Raw genomic sequence first — 13,079 nt, 5'->3', positions numbered from 1 at the left:
ATTGGGTACAATGCAATGACCGACAGCTACGAGGACCTCGTTGAAGCCGAAACCTAAGGCACCTGCACCCGCAGCTCCACAAGGGCTCACCTTCTGAGATGAATGATCTCAGAGGAATTTTTGGGGCAGTTGGGTCTCTGATTATTAAACTGTGCTCTTTTTGTGGACTTGTTGATTTGAGAATTTTTAGCCACATCGTTGTCTTGCACATAGTAGAGAAGATGATGGTGTATGTCAGTGAGAGTTAAACATCCTCTGGTTCTTCATTGTTTTGAGTTGTTGACTGTAGAACTAGTAATAAAGTCAATTTATTTCGTTTGTCAAAATTCATTCCATAATTCTCATTTCTGCTTTGCTCAACAAAACTGGTTACTAGAGTACAAGAAAAGCATGCATTTTGACCATTAAACAGGGAAGAACTTTGTGTTCAAGAAAATCATGCATTTTGACCATTAACCAGGGAATAACTTTTTGTTCTTCAGCTCGACCACCGAGCTGCTGGTTCTTTGTTCAGACTCCGCAAGATGGCTGTGGCCTCGCCATCGATAACAAGCACGCCATCACGTTTGAAGCATTTGGTGGAAAATTTAACCCTGACAATCAAAACGAATTGAAGAGCCTGGAGAAGATGAAAATACAAAATCAGGGATTCAGCCAGGGCAACTTACACATGTTTCGATTTCAGATCCTTAATATTTGTTGCACATATTTCACCAACTATCTCCTCTCCAATATACACTGGCGACTTGAAGTGCAATGTTTGCGAAACATATACAGCTCCCGGCTACAAGTTTTTTTCCAAACACCAAACCAGAAAGGAAGTTTAAACAAATGGCTTGATAAAAGTATCAAAAATTGATGAGACTCAGTACTTACAAAATTTGAAGCAATGGTTCTTGGGAATAAGGAAGCGACCAGCATTCCAGGAACAAGCCTGTCACTGAATCCAGCAAGCTTGGCACATTCTGAGTCAAAATGCAAGGGGTTGGTATCATGGCTCAGCTTCGAGTATTCAACAACATCTGCTTCCGTAAACACCCGAGCTTGCTTCACAACCTCCCCGCATTTCAGCAAATTGGTAGCTGCCAACGAAGAGAAGCCGCAGGAAGTGGAAACGTAGCTCCAAAACGCACGTTTCACCAGCATTGTTCAATTAACTCGTTAACTTGTTTAAATTAGGCAAAGCAGCAGACATGCATTCACACCTATACAACTGAAAATCTCACAAACAATTCATCAAACACCTTACCGGCATTGTAGAAAGCAATATCCACTCACCACCCCGCAAACTAGATGGCCAAACAGATTCAAGTGCGCTCGTGCACCATCCAAAGGTGTCGATTCCAGTATATATACGTAGAGATACACGCATAGCAGATACAAATCAGATGAAAGACGAGGAAACACGTACCTGTGGAGTGAGATGAGACTTGAGAGCCCGCTATAGGTATGCTAAATTAAATTTAAAACTGCATTAGTTTTTAAAGAAATAAAAATAAGGAATGTGGGCTAAATGTTAGGTGGATAGTGGGCTACTGGGCTTAACCGTCAGAGAAATAGAAAAATAATTCTTTTAAATGACTATATAAGTTAGAAGTGGATATTTCGGTGTTCGGTTCGATTTTTTCTTATTTCGGTTTGTTTGATTTTGAAAAAAAAAATGAAACCATTCAATTTAACATTCTAGTTCGGTTTGATTTGAAAAAGTTCGATTTCAATTTGAAAATCATAATTCTCAATATTTCTTTCTGGTGAAACATTAAATAGAGGTTACAATATATAATTTAACTGGATGGATCGATCTTAAGTAACTCAGTTTAACTATATATAAAAGTTTGAAGAAAAACACTGGCTGCTAACTAGCTGGTGTAGAGGGGCCAATATAATATAATGCCCCACTTACAAGCTCAGCTGTCTCCCAAGAGTTTGGTCTGCCACCAATTCAACATATAGCCTATATATACATAGAATCCGAATTTCGGGAGAATTAGGTTTTTTGTGAGAATTTACACTAATATCACCCATCCATCTAAGATAATGGAGGGCAGGAAAATAAGGAAAAATGAGAACAAAAAAGTGGTGACATTTTTGTAACTATTTACAGTATGTTTGGAAATGTTTGGTAGTGCATCCAGGGAACTAATAGTGTATACACGCGCGTACACTATTATTGATTATGAATACATTGTTAGTTATTCACAGTTACATTATCAAGTATTTTCAAATGTACTGTAATGTATTTTTGTTTAATTTTCAAGCCTTAATCATCCTAGATGATAGATAAAATTAGTCAACAAGTTCCATAGGAAGGCTAGTGTGTGCGCGCATATACACTCATATACATTTTACTGTGCTCTCAAGAAATTTACTGAAAGAGTGGACTAAATATGATGCCTACAACTGCAAATCTAAGTTCACACATAAACCCCAAAGAAACAGGTAGGCAATTTTAAGTTTTAAAGAACCAGTTGGAAGAATTTAATCAAATAATATTTAATAACTTTTATAATATTAATTATATCGTTAGAAAATCATATTGTACTTTAGGACACTATAAAGTATGTGTATATTTTATATTTGAAAGAATTGTATATCATACCTTTGACAAAGATACAATTTTATCATGCACACATTGTAGAAACTCTCGATCTATCATAACACATATATATTGAAGAAATTCTTGAAATTATTTCATACTATCACAACACTTAATAAGTTTTACTAATGCTTAGCTTAATGAATAAACAAACACAAATAGTCTAATAATAATTCTTATATTCACACAATGTATAGGGTGAGTTTTGGATTTTGAATGCAACTGGCCAGATATGGTAATTTTTGCCACATTGATCCCAGTTTAAGCCAATGGTTATTGACTAAAAGACATACAATTCATAAGATTCCATATCACACTACGCTCCATATATGAGATGATGAGCCAAAATAATTTTCGTGTAAAATTTTCTCGAGACTTGACGGTACATAAATCATCAAATAGCTAATTAATTAATACTAAAACAGCCCGCGTAGACAACTTAATTAGCTTCTGTTTTCAGCTGAGTTACCATGATTTACATCTTCCTAGATGTTCTGTCGGGTCGGAGCGTTTGGGACCCTTGTAGTTGGGGATTCAACAGGAAGAAAATTAATAATAAAACCCTTTTAGCCTTTTAATTTTTATGTGAAGATGATCATAATCAGATTATATATACACACTAGCACAATAAATTATTAATCATTAATCAATTAGTTAAAAGGGAAAAGAAAATAAAAGAAAAAGAATCTATTGTAATAGAGACACACAAACAAACACATGGGCACCTGTGGATTCAGGAGGGACACCTCCAGATACATGAAAATGTATTATTGTACTTATTATATTTAATGCTGATATATATAACCAGCAGACGAAACAAGATTGATTACATCAATCTTTAATAGGTCAATACAATTAATTATTTGTTCTCTAATCAAAATAACATTAAGGGTGTGTTTGGAAAGTAGGAAAATGATTTCTAAAAAATGTTTTCTGGAAAATGAGTCATTTTCCAGAAAACAATTTCATTTTCTGTGTTTGGTTGCATTCTGGAAAACTGTCTTTATGTGTTTGGTTCATTTTCTTAAAAATGGGTGGAAAATGAGTAGAATTGTATAATTATATATTTTTATTATTTTATTTAAAATATAAAAATATATAAAATAATACTTTATTATTAAAAAACAAAAGAAAGACAAAAAAAAATAACAAACAAACAGCTGAAACTAACCAAAGCAACCAGTCCGCAGTCCCGCCGTCCCTCGCAGGCCATCCATCGCGCGGAAAAAAGTTTCCGGAAAATGACTTCCGGACTTTTTGTCCGGAAGTTGTTTTCCGGAAAAATAGGATCATTTTTCATGGTCAACGGAAAATGTTTTCCGTTGACCACATTTTCCGGGCGTTGCCAAACACCAAAAGTTCGGAAAATGATTTCCGGAAATCATTTTCCGTGTTACCAAACACACCCTAAATGCAAAATTTGAGTAAGTAAAATTGGATGCATGTAATATTGTAATATAATTTTTTGTTTTGTTGTTTTTTTTTTTTTTTTTTTTTTTTTTTTTTTTTTTTTTTAAGTTTTCTGTGTAGGGAAACTTATCGTCATTCTCTGAAAGTGTGTCCTAGATAACCCTTGGTTAATCACAGTAGGAAGACGTTACGCAACAAAATAGATAGAGAAAGTGCTGACAATATAATCAAACTCGTAATTTTATAGTATGAGAATCATACTTTAGTGCTTCACCCCTTTGGCCATGCTTTTGGCTATGCAATATAATTTTATGATTATGATCTATCTACGAGTGAGTCTCTTGCGAGACTGTATCACGAATCTTTATCTATGAGACGGGTCGAGTCATAATGAAAATGTAAAACTTATGTTGGAAAATATAATACTAATAAGGAATAAGTTGTTTGCTACTTATAAAAAAAAGTGTAATACACTAATACTTTTGAGGAAAATATAATACTTTTAAATCAAAATATAATATTTAGGGTTGAATAGTTAGTTATGAGAAAAAATGCAATATTAATCATTAATAAAGTGTTTAATTATTACTTATGAAAGAAAATGTTATATTTCTAATGAAAAATGTGATACTTTTGATTAAAAATGTAATATATCTACATCAAAATGAAATATTAAAAGTTGATTGAAGAATTAATTATGATGAAAATTATAATACTTATATGAGAAAATGTAACATTTATAAAAAAATTTGACTTTGTCACGCGGATAAAAATTAATGACACAATCATAGAAGAATTTGCTTATATCTATTGAGATGACATTACCATCTTCCCTTGCCTTGCCAGAAGAATAATCACAGTACAGTTCACAGATCTATCTGTATACCAGCACTCTTGTCATTTCCATCAGTCTTACATCAACCAAAAGCCTCCACTCATTCAAAATCATCAAACAAATATAAATAAATAAATAAACAAAAAAAGAAGAGAAAGATATCGAGTGTTTACCTAGAAAAGTTTCCTATAATGATATTATTAGATATAAATATATAGTATATACTATTATTTTTGTTGTTGTTGTATAGTGTTAGGATACTCAAATTCATAACCTAACTTTGATATCACTTGTTGAATTTAACTATTCACCCACGGTCTCCATTCATCAATTTTTCTAACCACCAATTGCTGGACTTAATCTTTTACCGGCCTCTGTCCAACATATAGGTTAAATCAGGCAACTAAGGCCCTAAGTCCAATTACTTACTAATGATCTAAAATTAATTAAATCGATAAGCAATGAACCTGAAAAGTCATGTTTACGTACGCTTCCTATAAGTTTGTCTTTTGAATTAGTTCAATGACTATTTGAGTGAGTAGCTCACCCAATTAATAACGAATACAATAAGAAGACAACAATGAACACACAGAGTTTGATAACCTAGTTCGGAGAATTCAACTCCTACGTCTGGGAGGCATCACATGAAATAGTTCGTTGTCCGATTCTTCATTGATCTCAAAGGAAGCGATATACTGAATCATAATGATGAACACGAAGGACTTCAAGAATGTACAACTACAACTTAGTTAATTAAAACAAGCTCCTTCTTCGAAGAATCGGTGTGAGATCTCCGCATCAGCCAAATTGAGACTCCCCTCAATTGCAGCAGATTAGCGTCAACTCCATGTGATTAACTAGCTCATAAACAGAACAGAAACGGATGTGATGATTGACTTGACGAAGGACCTTTTATCCAATCAAGAAGAATGTCAAGTCATTCAATTTAGCTCTATGAATCTTCTCAAAGTGTATGCCGTTCTCTCCGTAAAATTCTAACTTCATTTACTGTGGGATAAGAGGATAAAGTTTAAGTATTCGTCTCCTAAAAAGATCTTTAACGAAATAAGTGTCTTGATCTTCAACTCAATTCTCAAACTATCTTCTTGGTTAGTTCAATCTTCAATACACCCTAACTTGGGACCTTCTTGAACTAACTCTTAAATCTAGTTCAGACTCTAGCTAACTTAGTAAATGACAAACTATATCTTAAACAAAGCAGTTTCATAAAAGCTTAACACAAAAGATAAATTTTTATCTTTTTAAGTAATTATTTTATTAACATGTATGTACTAGCAATCTAAGCATATATCATATCTAAATTAGATATAGCATAGCATATCTAATTGTAAAAGATACCTTTATTAGATTCAGTCTATAGAAAAACTCATAACAACAAATTAAAATAGTCCGGAGCAAGTTTAATTAGACCTATTGATTTAGTAATCACAAATTTACTAGTTCAACTCCTAGTGAGAGTAGCTTACTTAGTCAGTCAATTAAGGGAGTTTACCTGGTGCATATCCATAGTAGGGGCTGCGAGTTTCTCTCCTAATGAATAAAAAAAATTTTGTAAAATATAAGAAGTCTGTAGAAGATATGAAAGCTTCACTTGCTGGCCTGGTGGTGCACTGAAATTTTGGAATATAATGTGGAAGCTTCTTCTGATGATCATCAATCGTCATATGATCTGATCTGCAGAGTGCAGCGCTAGCTGGGATTGAGAAGCTAAGCTAGGGTGTATCAGAGGATCGGAGCCATTTATGGCCGATGCAGCATCATCAAGATTCTCATCATCATCTATATATCTATCCTTAAACCTGATAGACCATCCATCCATCCCAGAATAAGCTGATGATATGATCATCATCCACCTCAGATCACTCATAGATATAATGTGAATCTTGAAGATGCTGCACCAGCAACCAATGACTTACTTCATTCCCATCAATACTTACACTGTTTCACAGAAAGGGACGCAACAAAACCCTATTTCTTCAGGCCAAATATAGCAAATTATGGGGGAAAAAATCGCTATGAAACTAAATAGTAGATAAATTGGGAATTTTCTGGGGATTATGGGAGATCTTGGACAGATTTCGGCGTATTATATTCCTCTTATGTGAAATCAAGAAAAAAAAATCATGAAAATTTCCGGAAAATAAGAATAAAAAAAGAGAACTTTTCACAGGTAGCAGATCAAGAAATAATAAGAAAAGAAAAAGTGGGAGGAAAAGGATCGGAAGTATATTTAGATCAGATCGATCTAAATCTTCACCCATGGAACTGCCAGTTTCTGTGCAGTGGGAGGTGAGGGGTGGGGGAGGAGGAAAGGGTGTTAGAGAGATCACACTGATAGTATCTCTCCAAATATGCAATATAACACTGTCTATATATGGGTTTTAATTGATTTTCAAAAAAAAAAAAAAATTATTTTTAATAATTTTTTTATTATAAAAATTAGAATAAATTGATATGTAAATATATTTACATTCATCTTTGTAAAAGTTTAATATTGAATCGTAAAATTTTAATATTTCAATTTAATTTTGGAAAGCAGCATGCGCTTGCGGAGACGGGCGGTCGTCATACCTCCGGAAACAGTGAACTGCGGTATGGCCATTAGCACGGCAAATCTGACATCGAGGCACACCATTACCTCGACCACGGCCATTCCCGCGACCGCGCCAATTCCTGCCGCCGCGTCCCGACTGCGAATTCCGGCCGCCGTTTCCAGCGCGGCCACGGTTCGCGTAGAAGGCCGACGGCGAGCCCTACATCTGCGGCGTTTCAGCAGCGGCAAAATCGTCGGACTGGATGAACTGCTGTGCGCGGAGGTGATCCGCAAGCTGGGCGAGAGAGACTGGTGTGCCGGCAGTGGTAAGGGAGCTGGCCATAGCCCGAAATTCTGGCCGCAATCCGCGCAGCACATAGAGAATCTGCTCGTCGGCAGAGACCGGCCGCCCGGAAAGAGAAAGGGCTTCCACAAGCACCTGCGCCTGACCGATGTACTCGGCTGGGGAGAGGTTGGCCTGCCGAAGAGTTTGAAACTCACCGAGTAGACTCAAGCAGCGGGAACGGGAGTTGGAGGCGAGTGCGGTGGTGATGGATTCCCACACCGCCCGGGAGGTTTCTTTGCCGACTGGGAGGTACATCACCTCGGTGGTAAGGGAAGAAACGATCAGCGAGAGGATGGCCTGATCTTGCTGAATCCATGGAAGATACGCCGGGTTCGGAACAGAGTCTTGCTGAATCCATGGAAGATACGCCGGGTTCGGAACAGAGGGTGGTGGAATCCATGGAAGATACGCCGGGTTCGGAACAGAGGGTGGTGCCGCGGCTGCTGTAGAAGCATCGACGGGAAGGAATTGCGGAGGACACGGCAATGATCCGTCGATGTAGCCGACTAGCCCCTGGCTCCACGGCAATGATCCGTCGATGTAGCCGACTAGCCCCTGGCTCTGGAGGAACGGCATGATTTGCGTGCGCCAATACAGATAATTGCGCGACGACAGTTTGATAGAGAGAACGTGGTGGCTGGCCGAGAGTGAAGGCACCGGCGATGGAGGAGCGGCGACGGACGGGGTGATCGCACCGTCTGTTGGCCGACTCATACTGACGTTACGAAACTAACGGGAAGGTGGAGAAAGAAGTTCGTAACCTAGCGTGATACCAGATGAGAATGTTAATCTTGATTATTCAGTAACAAACGATTACAGAGTCCCTATACTAGAGATTACACTGATCTCTCCTATCCTCTAGGAGTCTAGTATTGACTGAATAGGAACCACTAGATACAAACTATATAATATAAATAATATAAAACATAACATGACTAATAATGCGTTATTGATTCTTTGTGTTTCAACAGGTTGATAAAGTATTGATGAACATATACTACAATGTAATAGAGTCAGTAATACTAAAAAAACATTTTAAACTTTTGTATTAAAATACATGGGACTAATTTTATTGAAATAAAAAGAATAACATTACCAATATAGTAATAAAATTTTGTTAATGCTATTATTATTATTATTATTATCACTATTATTATTGTTAACACTCTCACATGGATAATGGGAGTGCGTTCGAGCTTCAGTGGAGTCTCAGTGGAGGCAACTGTTGACTCTTTGTGCTTCAGTAGGTTGAGAAAGTAGCTATGATCGAACAGATACTACATTGATACTACATTGTAACTGAGTCCGTAGTACTAAAAAAAAGGTGTCCCTCAATAGTTTGAAAATTTAAAATGCATTATTAATATTAAAATAATTTATTATTGGTAGACTAAAATTATCACTTTACGCATAATTAAAGTAGAAAAATTATGTATGGTGATAATTCTGGACCGATGCGAGCCTACAATATGAGTATAATTGATGAACTAAAACCGTCATTTTCTTAAATTTAAATAAATAACTAATTATGACAAATGTAAATTAATGATGTAATTATGCAAAATTTAAAAAGTAATGATAAATGCGACAATATCTCAATGGTTGATAACTAATACCAGAGTAGTAAAATTTGCTCTCTAATTTTTTTTTTTAAAGTGAACCATAATTTTTTAAATACAGTCTATCATATATAACTATTGGAATGGGACTCAAAATTGAACCCTTTAATTCGTTATGGTAGAATAATTTTTATTTGCTTATTTTTCTACCGACTTCTACTATATGTACTCCAAATCTTGCTTCTTAAATTAATTTATGATGTAGCGCGCGGGTACTGATTGGTTATTTTTCTTCATGTGGTAAAAGTAGTTATATCAACATTTTAAGTGCCAAAATAAAAATAGGGAGTAGAAAATTGGATTAGATATAATATTTTCCTTTTCTACCAAAAATACATGGCAAGAATTTTATTACACGAGAACCGATGAATCATTTTCCCTGGATTCTCTACATCAAATGATGAATTTGTTGAGTTTTCACCTGAATATGGGACCTTGTCCGTACGTTTATGATGTGGCTTTACTCGAGTTTTTTCACTGAATTTATTTATTTTTTATTTTGTAAGGAAACTTTTCACATTTTAATACAGTATAGCTTAACTGTAAAGATTTGAAAAAGTGCAATTCATTCCCCCCGGAAATTATGATGAAGCGTCAATAAAGATGTATCCCTACAAATTTTCTGCCGATTTATGATTATTAGAATGAATCTGTTGCTGAAAATTATGGATTTTTTGTCCACCAAAACGTGAACAAAACATCTCTCTTCTTTTAAATTTATCAGAATGGGTCTCAGTTCAACTATGTGCATTATAACAAAAATCACAAGGTTTTTTTTTTTTTTTTTTTTTTTTTTAAATTTTTTTCTGATTGCATTTTCTAGGCTGGTCCTCCTTTGGCAAATTTTACTATGGACCATGGTCTATGTAGCAGCTTGGACCATGAAATATATATCATTTTAATTACACTTCAACTTCATTTAATAATATTGCTATGTTTTTTAGTTTCATTTTCCATCCATACTAGTTTCATTATAGCAATACTAAAGTATTATTTTAATTCTACTATAGTTTCATTTAATAATATACATTATTGCTTGAGCTCTATTTTTTTTGTTTCATTTCCACACACACTAGCTAGTTTAATTATAGTAATGTTGAAGTATTGTTTTAATTGCACTTCAGGTCATTTGACATTAAGGAGGCGTTTGGTTCACGGAATCTTGGATTACCCCAGGTAATAGGATTACCTCCAGGAAGGTAATGTAAGATTTTGGGAATGTAAGATTACCTGATGTGTTTGGTTTGGATTGTGGAATATAATATTACTTTGTTTGGTTAAGGGTTATATGGATCAATTTACTATAATGTCCTTATATATATATATATATATATATATATATATATATATATATATTTATTTATTTATTTATTTGTGTGCCTTTATTGTGTGTATTTTTATTTATTTATATGTATGAATGTATTGATGCTTAATATTAAAAAAATAAATATATAAATATAAACACATGTATATTTGATTATATAAACATATATTTATTTTATATATGTTATTGTGTTAGTATACATTATTATTATTATTATTATTGTTGTTGTTGTTGTTGTTGTTGTTGTTGTTGTTGTTGTTGTTGTTGTTGTTGTTGTTGTTGTTATTATATAAAGATTAGTTAACAAGGGTAAAGTTGGAATAATCAAGGTAATCTTAGATTACCTAAAAAAACAGGGGTAATCACATTACCTTGAAACATTATCGCCACATCAGCTTTGAGGTAATATAACATTACCAGGTAATCTCATAACTTGAAACAAACAAGATAATATAACATTACCAGACTGAGATTACTTAGGTAATCTCAGATGACCTGAACCAAACGGCCCCTAAATGTTATTCTATGACTCTGGATTTTAGTTTCATTTTCCACGCACACTAAGGGTGTGTTTGGTTGACAGGTTTTGGTATAATGTATGGGTATCAAAGTGATAGTTATTGTTTGGTTAACAAATTTTTAGAATACTATATATTATGGCTTTGGAATACCCCATTAATTGAAATACTCATACCCTTATTAAATAAGGGTTTCATTTTCCCTTCCTCATTTCTTCCCCAACTATTAATAATCATTCTCATTCCACCCTATTACCAAACATGTAAAATACTTTCACCAAAACTCATTACTCTTACCAAGTATTTGATACCCATACCGTTTCCGATTCCCATGTGCGAACCAAACACACCCTAATTTCATTATAGCAATACTAAAGTATCATTTTAATTATACTAAAGTTTCATTTGACAATAATATGCTTTGTTTTTAGTTTCATTTTTCACACACTAGTTTCATGATATAGTATCACTAAAATATCATTTTAATTCTATTACAGTCTCATTTGACGATCATGATCCACACATTGATGTGTAGAACACGTTCCACTGTATAACAACTGACCTACTTTAATTAGCAATGCTATTGGGATGTCTATGGCTATGTTTGGTAAATTTATCTGAAAAGTAGCTGAAAACTGAAAAGTTATAAGCTTGAAGCTGAAATCTGAAGAGTTGTTAAGTTAGCTGTCATGTTTAAAAGTGTTTGGTAAAATTAGCTTTTTGATAAGTTGATTAATGAAAAAAGACTAAAAAGGACATTTTCGTACAATTTAAATTGTTTTAAATTTAAATAGGTTTGTTTATATATTAAAATATAAAATAATGAAATCAATATATTTTAATAAAATATAAAGTAAGAGCATATATTTGAAAATATATAAACTAAAACAAAATGTTTATAATTCATAAGATTAGTTTATACAAAAATTAATGTTCAAACACAAATGTCAAATTGAAATTACTACCAAACATATTGAAGAGAAAATGTCAAAGGTTTTAATTTAGAGGGGTAAATGATGTCATTTATTTAAAATAATAAGGATAAAGATGGAAAAAAAAAAGTTAAAAAGCTACTAGCTTATTTTTGAAAAGTTATCTAAAGTAGCTTTTCAAAATAAACTATTATTTTAAGCTACTAGCTTATTTTGAGAACATTACCCAAACAGAACTTATAGTTTATTAGTAGCTTAAAGTAAGCTATAAGCTCCTAAATAAGCCGCAAATTATATTGTGGACCATAGTCATGGCTGATACTGTAGTTGTGTTGAACTGATATTGCAGTTGTGTTGAAAGGGAACTGCAGTTGTACGAAACAGAGGTCGTTTCATCCGTTCAACACACTGCAGTATCGGTTCAACACAATTGTAGTATCAGTTCAACACAACTGCAGTTTCAGACGGATGAAACCGCTTCTGTTCCGCGCAACTGCAGTTCCCTTTCAACACAACTGCAGTATCAATCATGATGCATGATCCACGATATAACGACCGTAAATAAGCTTGGCCAAACAGAACCTATATAATAATACTTCTTAATTGTCTTGGTTGGGCTTGGCTTTACACGTAATAGTGAAATGTTTTGGCCCAATTAGGTTTCCTGGCTGAGCCCATTTGATGGTTAAGGAATTTTCTCCCCTTTTCCTTATTTTTTAATTTTATTTATAAGAGTATATATATATATATAAAGCTAGTATCGAGGTGTTCCTTGCTGTAGACGCCGCTGGAGTCAGTTCCATAAGAGTTTGGTAACTTTTGTATCTCCCGTTCTTGACGGGTCAATCCCACCAAAAAAAATAAAAAATAAAGCAATACTACATCTACTCTTATTTTATACTCTATAATGAATTGTCATACAATAATTGATTAAATAATAAAAAA

At 34.0% G+C, this 13,079-nt stretch overlaps 1 protein-coding gene across 2 annotated transcripts; it reads right to left on the bottom strand.

Annotated features, from left to right (window-relative positions):
- Positions 1 to 292: 292 nt before the first annotated feature.
- LOC116004991 ((R)-specific enoyl-CoA hydratase-like) lies at positions 293 to 1,465 on the bottom strand. Of its 2 annotated transcripts, XM_031245199.1 has the most exons (4): positions 1,412 to 1,465; positions 877 to 1,213; positions 669 to 784; positions 293 to 593 (listed from the first exon to the last, which is right to left on the bottom strand). In XM_031245199.1, exons 2-4 carry the CDS (start codon positions 1,144 to 1,146, stop codon positions 479 to 481), a joined length of 501 nt encoding a protein of 166 aa, XP_031101059.1. In that variant the 5' UTR covers positions 1,147 to 1,213; positions 1,412 to 1,465; the 3' UTR covers positions 293 to 478. The 2 variants fall into 2 exon arrangements, with proteins under 2 accessions (XP_031101059.1, XP_031101058.1); XM_031245198.1 differs by lacking the exon at positions 1,412 to 1,465 and having other exon boundaries at positions 877 to 1,405.
- Positions 1,466 to 13,079: the final 11,614 nt, after the last annotated feature.

Source organism: Ipomoea triloba, chromosome 14, assembly GCF_003576645.1.
Source record: "Ipomoea triloba cultivar NCNSP0323 chromosome 14, ASM357664v1".
NCBI lineage: Eukaryota > Viridiplantae > Streptophyta > Magnoliopsida > Solanales > Convolvulaceae > Ipomoea > Ipomoea triloba.
This window is presented reverse-complemented; position numbering and strand designations above follow the sequence as displayed.